General features: G+C 48.5%; 1 protein-coding gene and 2 non-coding genes across 21 annotated transcripts in view; all 3 read right to left on the reverse strand.

Moving 5' to 3' along the window:
* Nucleotides 1-17441, reverse strand: part of EIF4G1 (eukaryotic translation initiation factor 4 gamma 1) — a 104778-nt gene that overhangs the window by 12505 nt on the left and 74832 nt on the right. For all 19 annotated transcript variants that reach the window (XM_053306676.1, XM_053306679.1, XM_053306678.1 and 16 more), the window contains 13 exons: nucleotides 16260-16434; nucleotides 14683-14816; nucleotides 14078-14197; nucleotides 13604-13777; nucleotides 11760-11957; nucleotides 9907-10053; nucleotides 7974-8210; nucleotides 6736-6840; nucleotides 4878-5034; nucleotides 4243-4343; nucleotides 2347-2449; nucleotides 2150-2252; nucleotides 69-328 (listed from right to left, as the gene is read on the reverse strand). In XM_053306676.1, the coding sequence (XP_053162651.1) occupies nucleotides 69-328; nucleotides 2150-2252; nucleotides 2347-2449; nucleotides 4243-4343; nucleotides 4878-5034; nucleotides 6736-6840; nucleotides 7974-8210; nucleotides 9907-10053; nucleotides 11760-11957; nucleotides 13604-13777; nucleotides 14078-14197; nucleotides 14683-14816; nucleotides 16260-16434 (2014 nt within the window). The remainder of the gene's footprint in view (nucleotides 1-68; nucleotides 329-2149; nucleotides 2253-2346; nucleotides 2450-4242; nucleotides 4344-4877; nucleotides 5035-6735; nucleotides 6841-7973; nucleotides 8211-9906; nucleotides 10054-11759; nucleotides 11958-13603; nucleotides 13778-14077; nucleotides 14198-14682; nucleotides 14817-16259; nucleotides 16435-17441) is intronic.
* On the reverse strand, nucleotides 13943-14019 carry LOC128352705 (small nucleolar RNA SNORD66). Its single transcript, XR_008320599.1, has one exon. It is a non-coding gene; the product is annotated as a small nucleolar RNA SNORD66 (small nucleolar RNA).
* On the reverse strand, nucleotides 16129-16205 carry LOC128352704 (small nucleolar RNA SNORD66). Its single transcript, XR_008320598.1, has one exon. It is a non-coding gene; the product is annotated as a small nucleolar RNA SNORD66 (small nucleolar RNA).

Below are 17441 nucleotides of genomic sequence, written 5' to 3' on the forward strand. Positions count from 1 at the left end.
CTGGGCTCAGAACTGGAGGAGAGAGAGAAACAAATCCAACCCTGTGCCTGTACCGCCCGATGCCTCACCGGGCTCTCTGCTCCGGTCCCGTTCCTCTGTCATGCTGGACACTTTCCGCACGCTTTCAAGGACTCCTTGCCGTTCACGCTCCCGACTCCTGTCGTCCATCTCCTTGCTGAAGCTGCGCTTGGTGACAGGAGTCCGGTTCCTGTCTGACCGTTCTGGCCTCTCTGACCGCTCAAGGCGCTCGCCTCTTTCCGGCCGCTCACGTTCCAAGCGGTCTCCTCGCTCGCCACCTTTTTCAGAACGGTCGCGGCTGGTGCTGCTTCTGCAGGGAGAGTAACAGACAGCTAGAACCCAACTGCTATCCAGGCTATTGCTGGTGCTCTGAGTAGACAACAACTCTCCACAAGAGAAGCTAGAGAGCTTTCTGCCAACCCAATTGCAGTGAGCTCGGGATTAACACAGCAGGATGAAGACCTATGAAGCTGCTTTAAACTGGCCATTGGCACACCTGGCCTAATGCGGGCTACTCTGGCTGTCAGGGGGATGTATTTCCCCAGCTCCGTTACCAGAAATCCTTTAACTGGATATATCAGCAGTTGAACCTGGGACCCTCTGCATGCAAAGCAGCATTCTACGAAGGCATGACCTTTTCCTTTTCCATTTTCCTTTCCCTTAAAAATAACAGCTTGTGCATAGAAAAAGGGGGTGAGGAAAACAGAAAAGATCCTCAGCAACAAGGAAAGGTCTTGAAACTCAGCCTGCACAGGATTCCAGAGTCTGGAAAAGTAAACCCTGTCCTGTAGTTCTTAAAGGAGCAGAGAGACACCTTCAAAGTGGGAACTCTCTTAAATTTAGCAGGATAAGAGCAACTGTTACTATTCAGCCCCAGCAGAGCATCCTTCCAGCAACTGTTGCTGGTGTCATATCTTAGATGTCTTTCTAGACGGTGAACCGGTCAGGGAACTATCTTATTCCTTTTCTATGTAAACCATAGTGTTTACATAGGACCCAGAGTTCTAGTGTTGCGTGAGCCGGAGAGACCTCTCTCTGTCCACCACACCATGTAGCACTGTATAAGTCTTAAGTCATGTGCCCCCTTGGTCATCTTTTTTCTAAACTAAAAAAGACAAAAACCCCAAACTGCAACCCTTCCCAGTAAGGAAGATGCTCCAGCTCCTTGATCCTTTTAGCTGCCACCTTCTGCACATTTCCCAGCTCTACAACATCCTTTTTGTGATGCATCAACCAGAACTGCACATCAAATTCCAAACATAGCAGCACTACAGATTTATATAAAAGTATTATAATATTAGCAATATTATTGTGAAGTTCTTAATTCTAATGACCCTCTAGCATGGAATTTGCCTTTTTTTCACAGCTGCCAAATGCTGGGTAGACATTTTCACTGAGCTCTCCACTGTAAACCCCAAGATCTCTTTCCTGAACAGCCACCTACAGCTCAGACCCCATCCCTGTCAGACTCCATCCACTTTTGCCCAAATGCACATCACTTCATTCTTATTTGTACTGAATTACAATGACAATTGTGTTGTCCATTCACCCAGTTTGAATAGATTCTTTCAGAATTCGTCACAATCCATTTTGGTTTCATCACCCTGAATAGCATGGTGTCATGCCCCCAGTTCCAGATCACTTATGAACAAAAGCATCAGTCCCAGTATAAATTATGGAGCAATGTTTCTTCTTCCCTGTTGTGAAGGTTATCAATTTATTTTTCTCCATTTCCTGTTCCTCACAGTGTTACCAATCCATAAAGGACTTGTCCTCTAATCCCATGACTGCTATGTTTATTCAAAAGCCTTTGGTGAGTGATTTTATCAAGAGCCTTTTGAAAGTCAATTGTACAATGTCAACCAGATCACCCTCCATCCACATGACTCAGCATTCACAAAGAACTCTAAAAGGTTAGTGAAGCAGGGCTTAGCTTGCAGAAGCCGTGCTGATTCTCCTTCAGCAAAGCTTGTTCTTCTATATGCTTAACCATTCTCTCTTCAACTATGCTTTAATATACCGGTACAGAGGCTGTTTATGGCAAAAACTGAACCCCTAGCAGCTCTTCTTCCAACTGGTCTAAGCAGCAAGAGGGTTCCTTTGCTCAAAGGATGGGAGGGAGGAGACTGACCTTTGTACCACACGCCGAACATCTTGACTCTCTACGGGAGCCGACTGTTGTAAGGCTGAGAAGCGATTCAAGGTACTCGTGGCTGGTCGGTTGGAGTCGGAAGCTGGGCAAAGAAGAGATGATGGGTCAGAGGACCAGCAACCTGCACAAGGAACACTCTCACTCTGCACACTTTTCCTTTCCACCAGCTCACTTACCTGGTTCAGCAGGCTTGGCACCTGATCCACCACTGCTGCCCTTTCCCCAGCTCAGCCGCCCACCAGGTGCAAAGAGCTGATTGCTCATGTCAAGTGAACCAGGCTGTGGGGGAGCGTAGAGGGGAAAAAAGATGGGTTACTTGCTGAATGGAGGAAGTAGAGAAGCAGCTGAAGCTGATTTCATGGGCACATAATCTGTCATTCTCAAGAACCTGAGCTCTTATTAGCAGTTTGTTTCTACACTAGGCCTGGGGCCGGATTCAGCCCCCAGGGGCTATTTTACTGGCCCAATATGCTCCATGGTGTGCCCAGTGAGGCTTGTTCCCATGTAAGCATGCCTAGCAATGCAGCCTGAAAGCAACAAGACTTTAGGGAGAGGAGAGGACTTGGCATTTGTTTGGGGCTGACATGCACTCTAGGGGCCCCACTGATTGAGCAGGGATGGGACCTATTCTCTGGCCACTATCCTCGGTTAAAACTGTGGGTCCATTGACGGGGAATAGATCCCCAAGTAACTAATAATATTTTAAATGTTAATGTTAATGTTTAAATGTTAATCTCAGCTTTTTAAAACTTGTTTTTAAATTGTTTTGATTATTTAATTGTTGTTTTATGATGTTTTTAATTGTTATTGTTTTATGCTTTATAATTTTTATTTAATTATTAATTGATTTTAATGGTGTTTTAATGTAAACTGCCCTGAGCCTTTTATAACCGTAGTCGAGAAGAATGAAAAACAAGTTAAAATAATCAACATGGCAATACCAGGGGATAGCAGAATAGAAGAAAAAGAAATAGAAAAAAATCACCAAATACAAAGATCTACAAATTGAAATTGAAAGGCTGTGGCAGAAAAAGACCCAAATAATTCCAGTGGTAATTGACGCCCTGGGTGCAGTTCCAAAAGACCTTGAAGAGCACCTCAACACCATAGGGGCCACAGAAATCACCATCAGCCAACTACAAAAAGCAGCTTTACTGGGAACAGCCTATATTCTGCGACAATATCTATAACCATTGACAATAAAATTCTGGCATCCCAGGTCCTTGGGAAGGACTCGATGTCTGGATAAAACAAACCAGTCAATAACACCTGTCTGACTGTGTAAACAAGAAATAATAATAATAATAATAATAATAATAATAATAATAATAATAATAATAATGTGCTAAAAATTTGACCTCAGCCCACCAAGTTATGGATGGTTCTGGCCCACTAGGGCATTTGAGTTGTGCAGCCCTGTTCTAGACATTCTGAATTTGGACAGAAACCTAGAAGCATATGGGCAGCAGCCTGTGGGGTAGGTGGATCAGATTAGGAGTTTTAGCAGGCAGCAAAACAGTGGGGCCATATTATTCCAAAGGATTAATATTGCTTTTCAAGCAACGATTTGTAAAAGCTTTAAAAAAAAAAAGGGAAAAAAAGGAGAAGGCAGGGGGTAGGTACAGCAGTCAGAATGTATAATTAGTAAACCTACCTGTTCCTTCTCTACCACCACCCCTATTTAGCTACCTGTGTACAGTGCAACACACTGATTTACCCCTTGCGTACCCTGTATGTGTCAAAACATATCCACCTCCTGTTAAATCCTGCCTTTTGGAAGCAGAACTATACCAAGCCAACTCAGACCAGTTTGCATGATCCCCGCAGCACAGCACGGAGGTTCCCTGGCAAAGAATCTGCTGCCGTCTCAACACAACAGCAGGCAAGGATGTAGGGATACAAGCCTGGGTACTGAGCTCCCTGCTGCCTGAGCGGGGCAAGCTTTATGTCAAGCTGGTTTATGCCTCGTTCATCACAACGGAAGGAAATGGGGCTTTAACCGAGAACAAAGACAGCAAACCCCCTACGCTGCGGCACCAAAACCCATTCCATCCCCACAGCCCACAGCTTACCTTGGTGATCTTGGTGATCCTGCTGGTATCAATCGGCCGGTTGCCCTTGCTGATGGGAACCGTGTTCCAGCCGTCGTCGGAGACAAGGCTCCCTCGCCCACCTGCAGAGACAGCCAAGTCAAGGCCCCGAAAAGGCAAGCCACCTGTGTGCGTGTGCATGGGCATGTGTGGGGAGGGTGGGTGAACACTTGGCCAGTATTCCTATTGGAGCAAGAAAGCAGACTGGAAGCCAGGATGCCATAGACTGCCTGCACTGGGGCTGGCAAAGAGCATCAGAGGAGCCCAGCTGGATCAAAGCATTCAAAGCCTGCCTTTCATCTCCCACCAGGGCCAACCCAGATGCTTCCAGGAGGCCCACATGGAGAGCCCAAAGGCACACACTATTCAGTAGCAGGCCATGCTGCCTCTGAACATTCAGGCTGCATTTTAGCAACATGGCTAGAAGCCATTGACAGCCCTCTCCTCTTCCACACATCTGCCCGTTCCCTTTTGAAGCCGCCAAAGCCAATGGACACTACCACCCCTCGGGGACCCCAAAGCTCCCCTTTCTGGTCCAGGTGCTTCAACACAGAGGGCCCCACAAAGGCACAATGGACTGAGGAGCCAAGATCCCTTCCCTGCTTCCCCCTACTCACCTGCAGACGACGGACCTGGAGGCCCCCTCCTCTTATCTTGCTTGGACATCAACTGCTGCACTTTGATGTGCTCGCGGTGTTCCTCCATCTCCGCTTCCTTGTGGATCTGGTCAATGGTCTTGGGACCCTGGTCTCCTCTCCTTGGCACCCAGCTGTTCTGCAAGAGGCATGGGGGGGGGGAGAGAAGGGGAGAGAGGTTACAGCACCCAGAGAGCTCAGCTGCAGGAAAGGAGACAGAGTCACCCTCTCCATCAGTGTGGCTGGCACCACTGTTCACTGTAACAGGGACTCTCAGATGCTGTTGACTACAATTCCCATAATCTCCAGCCAAAAGACCACTGCAGCTAGGGATTGTGGGAGTTGCAGTCAACATCCGTAACATTCCCTGCTACAGGGAACACGGCCTCCTCCTTCCCAGAACAGACTCCATCAGCAGCCAATCCTCAAGCAATCGCATCCCATGTCTGAAATGGCACGTTTTCTTCTTTCCCCTTCTGTCCTTTATTCCTCTCACTGTGTCCATGAAAGATCATGAACTGCAGGGCTCAAGAAAACCGCTTGTCTGTGACGAGTGAAAAAATGATGCCCAACAAGCAGAAAAAAGTATGTACTAACATAGTTCAACGAGTGAAAAAACTATCTGAATAATGAACAGAGCCAACGTTCCTTGACCCCAGTGAAGTGTTCTGACAGGGGCTTCTCCATCTTGAATCTGTATGCAGTGCTTAGTAAAATTTTAAGTTCACTGAAGTTTATAATAATTAGGGTTGTAGCCTTTAACTAGTTAGATTAAAAAGACACCCTCAATTTACTGGTTAACTCTTATGAATGTTATTTTTTTTAGTATGAGTACTTCTAAAAACTGCAACTGGCAAGCCACCCCGCTTTGCTCTCATGCAGGAAGCAACGCCTCTTCTAAGACGGCCCCTGCTGCGACACAGACATGCGTCATCTAAAAACGTGTGCTGCTGGTTTGCTCATATGCAAAGGCATGCAGATTTGGTCAATCAATGAGATTTCTTCCATTCAAGTGACAGCCACTGTTCCCTGTAACAGGGGTTCCCAGATGTTGACAACTACAACTTCCATCACGCCCAATCAAAGGCCACTGCAGCTGGGGATGCTAGGAGTTGTAGTCAATATATAGGAATTCCTGTTACAGGAAACACTGATGGTGGTGGTGGATGAAAACAAACCCTAGAATATACAGCACCACTGGGTGAAAACCCATGCAATGTAACAGCTCAGCCCAAACTCTCCTACTTTCTACTGCTGTTTGAGCTTTTCCTGTGGCCCCCTCCAGGTAGGCAGGCAGGCAGGCATTCTCCTCTGCATAACCTCAAGGTAGCCCTTGTATAGCAACAATCCTGAGCCCTTGCAGCATTTCCAGGGGCAAGACCCTTTGCTCTTGCAATTCACACGCCGGCTCTCAGACAGCCGTTTCCTCTAAGCGCTGTGATGCTTCTGAGATGCTGGCAGTTGCCATCTCAAGGGTTTGGGACACAGTGAGCAGAGACAGCCTGAGTGTGCTCCCGGCTAGCACCCTCTCCTGGGTTGTGGCTAAGGGTGTTGCAGCCTTTGGCACAGAAAGGGTCAGCATTGGGAGCCTTCCTGCATTAAAACCAGCTGCTTGCAGTACTATCAGTCCACTGCCCAAGCCACACAAGCCAAGGACTACAGGCTAGAACGGTGTCTAAGGGGCTACTCAAACAGGAAGAGAGGGTGTTGCTTTGTGCTCACCCCCAGCTAATCCTGGGGGGGAAGAACCTTACCCAGAGTCACGCTGGCCTATCCCAGGAAGGGGGCAGGGCTGCCATCTAGCCCGAGGGCCAGATGGGCACTGCGGTCTGCACCTTACCCGCCTGAGGTCGATCACATCCTGCAGCATGAAGCGGATGCGCGAAGAAGTTTTCTTCTCTTTGATGATCTTCTCCATTTGGTTGAAGTACTGATCCATACGAGGCTGAGTGAAGGGAGAGGAGGAGAAACTGAGAAGGGCAGCCCACAGCACTGCAGAGCCAAGGGCGAAGACTGGAGCCTGAAGGGGTTGATCCCTCCCACGGGCTCAACGTGTCTTCTTCTGATTGGCCCCGTCTCTGAGCAGGTGGAACAATCCATCCTTGGACACACTCCTCCGAACTGAGGGCAAATAAGCAGCCACTGCACTGTTCTCTGGAGCAGGGGTCCTCAAGCTGGGGTTGAGAACTCCTCAATGTTGCGGTGTGTATGTGTGTGACAGGAGTTTTAGTCCAACAATATGGGACTCAAGCTTGGGAAAGTCTTGCTCTAGAGCAGAAATCCAGCTTCCTGAGTGAGAGAGTGTGTGTGTGTGTGTGTCTCCCCTCTTTGTTGCAGCTGGACCCTTCCAACTAGGATATAATCCTGTTCCTCCACACAGTAGCACGGATGGGCAGGAAACTGCTCTCGCCAGGTTCAAGTAGGCATCGGGGGGTGGGGGGGTGGGCAGGGGAGAGAGGAAGAGAAAGAAACCAGCCCAGTTGGCCCTATAGGCCAAGTTCTGAGCCAACCACTAAGAGCCCTCTATACTGGGACTTGTGGTCTCTAAGCTACAAAGCTTGCATTCTCGAACAGAGGCTCTCATCCAAAGCTGCTTAAAGCTTGGGGGAATTTCCATTCCCCATCTCATTTTATGTATTGCATTTACAATCCGCTCTTCCTCCAAGGAGCCCAGGGCAGTGTATGTGGTTATCTCATCCTCACAACAACCCTGTGAGGTAGGTCAGGCTGAGTGTATGTGTGTGCGCCCAGCCCAAAGACACTCACTTAATTTCATGGTTGAACAGGGATTTGAACTCAGGTCTCCCCAGCCCGAGTCCAACACTTTAACCACTCCTACCCTAACTGGCACATGAGAAGAGAGGGAGAAAAAAGGAGAGAAAACCAAGGGCAAAAAGTTCTACCGGAAGAGCAGGAACTCTTTCCAGGCCCTGTTAGCAGGAGCAGGACAGGACGGAAGGAAGGTGGTGGTGGTGGGGAGCAGCTACCACTCGCAGCATTGCACAACCCAGTCTCTGTGGGGCAAATGGGAAGGACAATGGGAAGCGATACCCTCCTCCTCCGCTGTGCAAGAAGTACCTTGGCCTTCTCAAAGTCCAAGTCTTTGCCGATGGTTGTGAGCAGCCGACATAAGCACTCCAGCGACTCGTCGTCGTGGTTCTTTAGCAGCTTCACCACACAGTCATGCATGATGGCTTCCGTCAGCATCTTCAGCTTAAACAGCTCCCCGATGAACTTGATGTTGCCCAGAGAGCGCCGCCGGGCCTTGTCTCGGGCGTCATCCAGCTCCTCTTTCAGGCGAGCTCTCTCTTCAGGCTGTGGACAGAGGAGGGGTGGAGGTTAGAGCCGGTGGATTTTCTCTTTTTATAAAATCTTTCCGATTTCAAGTGCACAACCGTTCATCCCATAAAGCAGGGGTTCCCGACCATGGGTCCGCAGGTGCTGTTGGACTACAACTCCCATCATGCCCAGCCACAATGACCAAAGGCGGGGGATGATATGAGTTGTAGTCCAACATCTGGGGACCCACGGTTGGGAACCCCTTCCATAAAGCATAACATTAGGGAGAGGATACAGGTCGAGCATCTACTTTGCAGAAGACAAGAGCAGCTCTAGAGAGGAAAGTGACCCCTAAGTCAGTCCCCAGGGAAGTTCTTCTTCAGAAAATCTGTCTACTGGCGGGTGGAAAGGTAATGATTCTTCTGAGTCACATCCAGACCACTGGAAGGAGGCCAGTAGGGAGAACAAACCAATCCAAGTCTAGAGGCAAACCAAGCCAAGTCTAGTCCAACAGCACCTAAGGGAGCCTTGTGCCTTTCTCCTTGGACACAATACTGGCACTCCAGGAACCAGGGTGATTTCTGAAGAGTCCTTAACAATGTGCTCTATGTGGGGCTGCCTTTGTACATAGTCCGGAAACTGCAGTTGGTCTGGAAGGTGGCAGCCAGGTTGATCTCTGGGTCGTCTCAGAGAGACCATATCACTCCTATCTTAAAAAGATCTACACTAGTTGCTGATAAGTTTTTGGGCAAAAACCTATAAAGCCTTTGGCCCTGGGTATTTAAGAGAGTCTCCTTTGCTATGAACCACACCGCCCATTGGGATCATCAGGGGAGGTTTGTCTGCAGTTGCCACCGGCTCGTCTGGTGGGTACTCAGGGACGGGCCTTCTCCGTTGCTGCCCTGAGGCTTTGGAACATGCTCCCAACTAAAATAAGAGCCTCCCCATCTCTTACAACTTTTAAAAAGGTAGTCAAGACACATCGGTTCACCTATGGTTTTTAATTGTTTTAATTTTTAATAGTATTAACCTTTTAAATTTTACATTGTTGTAATGTTTTAATCTTTTTGTTTTTATTGTTTTGTCGTAAAACGCCCAGAGACTTGTGTTTTGGGCGGTATACAAATATGTTAGATAAAATCTAACTGATCATCTTCCATCAAATTTGCTGTGGAGAATCTGTTCCATTTATAATATTGTCAGCACTGTCTTTAGACGGTCTAAACCCCGGGAAGTTGTGTATCTGAAGTTTAACTTAAACAGACAAACTGGCAATGCTAGCCTAACTAGACCTAAGCTTTGTCGGTAACAGAGATTTTTATTTTTTAAAACAACAGGGTCTAAGGCAATGGATCCCAACCTGGGGGCCTCCAGATGTAGTTCAGAAACAACTGAAGGCCCCCTAGGTTGGGCGCCACTGGGGTCTAAGGTACTGGACATCCACAGCTCGTTCCCAGCTCTGTGACTGCCCACACCCATTCCTCCTGCAATGACCAAGGACTGAAGGAGAAAGAACCTTCCTCCTAGACCTACAGCCAAACCTTCCCATTTCTGACACAGTCCCAGAGGCTGACCCAGCTGATCTCCTTTGCTTTGAGTGTGTGGGAAGGAAAATAAGGGCCCAAGTCAGAGTGGCATGTAGTTCGAGCACAGAATTCTTCCAATACACACAGACTGAACGAATTGGCCAAAGAGCCCACGCCCCACAGAAGCGGGTTCAGGCACCACTTACGCCAGCTGTGTCGTCCATCTCCTTTTGCTTCTTCTCAAAAATTTCATCGTCGTCCTTGTCCTTCTCAAACTCTTTCTGGCACCGATTCAGGAGTACCTTGCGGAAGTTGGCCATCACGGTCGGTTTGTCAGTAGAGGGGACTTTCAGCTAGAGAAGGGACAAATGTGAATCACAGTGAGAAGAGGGTCCGAACAGGCTTTTGTTTACCCATCACTCCGAGCACCAATTAGGAATTGGGCCACAATTCCTAATTTGCCTTTAATAGACCAATATTTGTTTTAAGGATTTGTGTTCTGCCTCTCCATTTTAAGGAATACCCAAAGTGTTTTGCGAAAGAAAAAGAGAGTTTAAAAATGTTTGTTTTTTTAAAAAAAGCAGCTGCAAGAATGAGAAAAAAAAGACAGCAGCTTTTTTGGACAGAAAACCTACAATTAAAACAAAAACCAGAAACAAACACCTGTCTACATACTCAAAATAGCTGTAGTCATGCCCCAAAGGACAGATGGCAGCTTTTAATGTAAAAAAGTGTTACAGTTAAGTTCTTAAGAATCAGAATTCAGTTCAGATGCCTGAAAACAGGCTGGTCATTTCTGCTAAAAAGGGGTTGCCAAAAAATCTGGGTGGTGCACCAATCATAACTGGCAGCTTTCCAACACAGCCCAACACTTCTATGTGCTGGTCTCTTCATTCGGGCCTTCTACCACCAGCCACAGCCCTGTTTCCTCTGTAAATTCCATACAGAAGTACCTGCATGAAATACAAGTCTTCATGCTTGCCTAGAATGTATAACTGGGTCACCATTGGGGAAAAGGAAAAGTTTTTAATAGTTCTAAATCAGTAAGAGCAAGAGCCTACAAACCCTGAATCTTTTTAAAGCTCATCACCCACAATCATAGGGCCCTTGTGGCTGTGGATGATGGGAGTTGTAGCCCAATGACGTCTGGGAAAGTTAAAACCCCTGTTCTTAAAATAGTGCTGATAAATACCTCTTCTTCCTCTGCCCCTTGCTTCCCCTCTCATGGGTGGTCTTCCCCTAACAGGTAAAAGGGGCAGGGAACTGTCACCCTTGTGGTGTCGTCGTTAAAGGGTGTACCCAAACGAAAGAACCTTTATAGTCAGTCTCTAGGAAAATACCCCCTTTCCCAGAAGCGGTTTCACAAGGCCAAAGATGCCCATTGGTCAAGATTGTGGGGTTTTCTCCCAGGCTGCAGTGTTCCCTCACTGGTTTCTGAGCTCTGCGCCATCTCTTGTGACAGTTCTCAGGAATGGTGTGGCTTCCCTAACTGCAGGTCAGCCGTCCCTGAGCAAGGAGAGAAGATCTTAGGGAGGAGAGCTGGCCTTGTGGCAACAAGTATGAATTGTCCCCCTTGCTCAACAGGGTCCACCCTGGTTTGCATTTGAATGGGGGACTACATGTGTGAGCACTGGAAGGTATTCCCCTGAAGGGATGGGGCCGCTCTGGGAAGAGCACCTCCATGCTCGCATAAAGAAGGTCCCAGTTTCCCAGAACCTCCAGGAGAGGACTGAGAGACTCCTGCTTGCAGCCTTGGAGAAGCCGCTGCCAGCCTATGTGGGCAGTACTGAGCTAGATGGATTAAGGATCTGACTTCCTATGTAAAGCTACAAGGCAGCTTCCTCTGTTCCAATTTCTCGTTTCAATGGCCCACCTAACATGGTCAAGGGCTGTCAGCCCTGACTGCCAGCAGCTCTTCAAAGATCCCTCAAGTGGAGATGCTAGTAGGTAACCATGACAATTGAGCCGTGATCCTGGCTTAAAGAGTGTCTTTGCACTTCACAGTCCTTTGCACCCAAAGATAGTTGCCTAATTTTGGCTCGGAGCCTGCTGCACTCACCCCCATAAGGCAACGGCACATGTTGGCATAGGCAACGGAGAAGTTTGGCTCAGAGATGGCCTTCTCAAAGATGAGGTCGATGACGCCCTTGAGGCGCTCCTCTGTGTCTATCGCCAGCTCTGTGACCTGCTTCATCAGCTGCTGGAACATCTGCGGCGTCAGCTTGTTTAGAATGCTACGCACACGCCGGAACAGATCCTGTGGGAAGGAGATGCACAGAGACAGTGAGAGAGGAGACAACACTCCCTGCCTGTTCTACTCACTCTGTCCTCTCCAGGTACAGAGACAAGTGTCTATGGGGGCTCAGAAATCTCACATCCCAGAAAGCCAAGAGACCAGCCAGCAAGGAAAGATTCGTGCCAGAGCTGGTTCTGTCTTAACAAGCACATGCAGACAAGGGAAGGGTCTTTGAGCCTCAAGCACTAAATCCAGAGGGATCTTGCTTCACCTCTCATGGGTTGGAAGACGCCAATCTCCCTCCCTTCCATCAAAATTGTCCTTGCAAACAGAAAAACCAGCACAGCAGGCAAAGTGCTGGGGCAGAATCTTTCTCCCAATGCACCAGTTCTCTATTGGCAGGATTTTTTGCCAATTTGCATGGAGGAGCATTCAAATCTAGAACCCACCACCTCCAAGTCTGAAGTGTCACAGCTCTTCCTCTTCCCCTCCTTCCTAGTTCACACTCCTGCATATGTAGACCAGGCCTGTGTCTCTTGCTGTTGAGGGGATAAAACCTCCACTTACTCGACTGTCTTGGGGGCCTTGCAAGGGTTCTCAGACTTGGGTCTCCAGATATTGTGGGCCTACAACTCCCATCATCCCCCAACGGCCACTGCAAAGGTTATGATGGATAGGCCCACAGGACCCAAGTCTGAGAAGCCCTACCTTAAGGCTCTCTCATACTTTTAAAGCAGAAGCGACTTTTGAAAACCCTCCCTTCTCACAGGAACACTTTACCTCAAAAGAGGGAGGGAGGGAGGGAAGGAGGGAGGGAGGGAAGAAAGGAAGGAAGATGGGTGGGCCGCAGCAGGAATGTCAACCTCCACATAATATTTACTTTGTCCCAGAGGTTCAGGCAAGGTGTGAAAAGAACATGATGGAAGGGGGGCCGTTTCTCTACCTCCAGTGAATAAAATAGCAGACACCCATCTTTACCCCAAGGCAGAAAACAAACTGGAACAGAAGTGTCCCAAAATAGAGCTACTGAAGGACACCCATCGACAACTACCGTATTTACCCAAATCTCATTATCCACAGATTCATTATCCGTGGTCGGGGGAAAGAAACTTGATCTCAGCAAACATTGGGGGGGCGGGGGCGCGCACATCAATCTCACAAATCTGTGGGTCGGAGGTGGCCGGAAATGACTGGAGAGGTCATTTTTGGTTGCCATTTTGTTCATCTGAGCCACAAAATGGCTTCCTTCCTTAAAAAAAAAAATCACAATGGTGATTTTCAGCCAATTTTAGGGCATTCTGGGGGCACAGCACGACTTGTGGGGAGCATCAAAGCATGATAAGGAGCTCTCTCCCCCATCATTGCCCCCACCGAATTAGCCGATTTTAGGTAATTTTGAGGCATTTTCGGCTGACTGGGAACCTAACCCGCACAAATACATTGACTTTAATGCCTCAATATTCGCGGTTTCCATATCTGTGGTACAACTGTGGAACTGAACCACCGTGAGTACCGAGGTCCTCCATTATTTAGAAAGCAAAAAGATCCCCTTCTATTTTTGCTCACTGCTTTGAAAAAAGAGTGGTCTAATTTAGACCAAGTTCCTAGTCTCAGAACCACACTACATTCCCTGGCAGGACCGCTGGGCCACGCCTGTCCCTTCCTACCTGAGTTTTGACATTTTCAGGGTCCTCTGCTTCGCTCGCCCGCTTGCTGCTGGGCTTCCAGGCCTTCTCAGCCTTGTTGAGCTTGACGTCTTCGTTCAGGGACACTGTGGCAATGATCTTCCGGGTATCCTTCCGCAGGCTCTGCTGGGAACGGCGCTGGCCTTGCCCCGCAGGCTGCGGAGGCAAAGGGGAGAAGAGAAGCAACGTCAATGCTTCATTCAGGTCATCTCGGCAGTGGATGCAACACTGAGCTCAGCAGTGGGGCTGCCAACCCAAGGCTGACCTGACTCGCAGGATGCTTAGCTACCACAGATGGGGGGAGCCAACAGGCTCGCCTGTCTGCTCAGATCCTCAGTTCCATCACAGAGCATCAGTGGCCCAGACACGATGGCACTAACTAGGAGCTCATCATGCAGACAAACACGGCAGGGAGGAAAAAACACAGGAGAAAAGACAGAGCTTAACAGTACGTACTGGCCCACGGTTGGGCGGGGTCGGCCGGCCCAGATTGGCGAAGGAGGGTGTGAAGTCGGGTCCACAGTTCATGGTGCTCAGGCGCACGGGGTCCAGTGGCCGCAAGGGCATTTTATTTGCCTGTTAAGTCGAGAGACAGGGATTAAAAAGAAGGCAATATACACACAGAAAGGATTTGAGAGCCCAAGGCCGAGTAGCTGCTGTCTATTTACATGGGTAGTTTGCCACTGTGGATGTGCCCAAATTCCCCTTCCCAGAAACCCTTCCCAAATTCCACTTCCCCAGGCCTTTGTCCAGCAACAGCTGATGCCAACCATGCTGCCACTTCTCCTGTGTGCCCTTTGGGCTTTCCACTGGCCTCCCAATCCCTGGGGACTGAGCCCAACCTGTGTGGCAGGCCAGAAATCACGACCAGAGGTCCTTCTCTATTCAAGGGCTACACAATTCTGGCCCTCCTGCAGATGCAGGACTACAACTCCCATCAGCCCAGACTATTGGCCACTGTGGCTGGGGAGGATGAGAGTTGTACTGTAACAGCAGCTGAAGGGTCAAAGCCTACAAGAAACCAAAAAACATGGGCATATGGACTCAAAAGCACCACTGACCTTCTCCAGCACCACATCACTGATATGGGGCAATCCCTCAGGCTTCTGCATGCTAGCAAATATGAACTGGAAGCCCAACAGGAACTCTCGGTCGTATCTCTTCTTCTCTTCTGGGTTCAGGGGCTTCCATTGCTCTGTTAAGGGGAAGAAGTTGGAACACCACAAACTCAGGACACTGCTCTTGCCATCATGATTACATTCTAGACAGGAGGGGGTCAGGAACTACTCCCTAACCTTGTGGAGGATGAAGAGAAGCAGCAGCTCCACACGCAGGACAACCAGCAGCAGGTGTGGGGGCTCCTCCCCACCTTCATTTTGAAACTATTTAGTGGATTTCTATACCACCCAACATACACGCTTCTGGGCGGCTTACATGATATACCTAAACTTAAGAACAACTAGCAAGAATTAAAACCATTAGCACACATTTAAAAATAACTTAACTTTTAACACTTACTAACTAAAGGCCTGATATTTTATATGTACAGTGGAGGGTACCACCTTAAGGATACCCTTCACTATCATCTTGATTTTCTTGTACCTCCATTTCCAGAGATGTCCCTCAACCCCACCCTTGATCATTTAACACAGGCTGCCAAATCTTTAGATGGTGACTGCCATGCTTCCGTTCTGTATAGCAGCTGGCACAACACACACACCCTCCTCTCACCCAGTTCATCTTAGCAACTAATGCAAATTTAGGGCTAAGCTTTTAAGGCAGGGGTGCACAACTGTGGGCCTCCTGCAGACACTGGACTACAACTCCCATCAGCCCTGACTTGGCCACTGTGGCTGAGATTGACGGGAGCTGCTGTTCAACAGGAGATGGAGGGCTGCAGTTCCACATCCTTGCCTTAACGAGACACATTTACACACAGAATAAGAAGTCTCTCTGTGCCTGTAATGGCGCCTCTGGTTCCAAGAGCCAGTACAGGTACCAGAGGATGGAGTGCTGCTTCCTGCCCACACCTCAAACCACTAGCACCTTTTCATGTCCAGAGAAAAACCAGGACAACATTCAAGGGTGGCTGCCATTTCTTTCTAGAAATGGTTATCTGCTTTTCTCCCATCTTCCCTCGCCAACTTCGAGAAGTGGGCAGAATGGAGAGAGGCCTGGCCTGCCCTCTCTGGCAAGGTCAGGGCTGTTCTGCAGGGGTAGTGGGGATGAAGGAGGCTCTCAGCTTGCTAAGAGCAGGGGGTAAATTCCAAGCTTGAAGTGGGAAGCCCAGGCATAAGCGGCAATTACCAGCTGTTGGAATTTGAAGCCAGAACAGAAAAGGCCTTTTGTAGACATTTATTGCAGAGCAAATGCATGAAGCCACCCTTATGGGAATGAATGGCCGTTCTATTTAAGTGACCAGATCATGGAAGAGGAATTCCTGCAAAGCTACTGCAACGACCCCAGAAACGCAAAGGCCTTGGTGACAAGCTCAGGAGATAGCCGGCCCGCTCAGCTCCTCAGATCCATCACAGTGTGTCAGTGGCCCAGACACGATGGCTCAAAGCGGATGTCATCACAGAAGGCTCGACAGGAAGCAAAAGAAGAGGATGGGGGCCATCATCCAAGCCAGGCTCACCTTCCTTGTAGCGGTACTTTTGGTCCGCCTGCTTGGCCTTCTCGGGGTCAAGTTTGTCCTCCTTCTCTTCCCACGTCTCCTCATTCTCCTCCTGGGAGCGTGCCGGGGCAGGCTCCTCAGGCTCTGGGGCTGGCATAGGGGGCTGGTTCTCTGCTTCAGAGCCACCCTCGCTGACCTTCAAGGGCAAGCAGAGAAGAAACGCCGGTCAAGAGCGTGCCTAGGCAGGACCAGTGGCTCCAACAGGTCAACACACTGCCCACCTGTGGGCCACAGTTTCCTATGTGCCTCCCCCTATTCTCAACTCAGCCCTCCTAACACATCAGAAACTTGTGTGCAGCAGCGCACACATACGGCACATCTGCACGGCCAAATGCCAGAAGGTTGCCATCACCTAAACTGCCATGGCCTCCCTCAAGCAATTTTGGGATTTGTCGTTCTGCAAGGGGACCGAGCGATCCTTGAGTCAAGAATGCCCTCCATACACCAAGTTAGACTGGCAAGGGCAGGCAGGCAGACAGATTTGGGAGATGGTCCCTAGTTTGGGAAGTTCCACCCCTATCTAAAGCACTGTGAAACTTCATACCTCCCACAACTATCGCCCTTTTCGTTGAAGCAAGCACCAAGTGGCCGAGGATAACAAGACAGCTGGTTATTATGACACTTTCTGTAATTAGTTTTTAATATATGCAGCCTCGACAATAGCTTCTGGTTTTGAATAATCAACTATTTTAAAATTTGCTTTGAGTCGGTAAGGTTATCTTCATGTTGGAATGGCTACTCCACAATCACTACAACGACGACAAATATTTATATACCTCAAATATATGTATTTGAAATATATTTATATTTCAACAAAAGTTCACAAAGTGGTTTTAACAATTCTGTTCTACTCTAGTGTGAATAATCTATTTCCAGTGGTCGGGGGGAGGAGGCTTGAGGACCTCCCTAAGTCTTTGCCCTTCCACCTTGAGGAACAGAATATATTGTGGAAATGCCACAGAGAGTTCAGACACAATCTTGTAGTAAGGAATAACAAAACGTTTATCTCATTAAGGTGTGTTTTTGCTCCAAAGAAAATGAATCAAAACTGCCCATATCAACCTTTTCTCCAGGCTGAAGGTACTAACAATCATATGTTGGATGCAAATTAATTCACTCATATAATAGATGCCAGACACGTTT

This window comes from Hemicordylus capensis, chromosome 3, assembly GCF_027244095.1.
Source record: "Hemicordylus capensis ecotype Gifberg chromosome 3, rHemCap1.1.pri, whole genome shotgun sequence".
Classification (NCBI taxonomy): Eukaryota; Metazoa; Chordata; class Lepidosauria; order Squamata; family Cordylidae; genus Hemicordylus; species Hemicordylus capensis.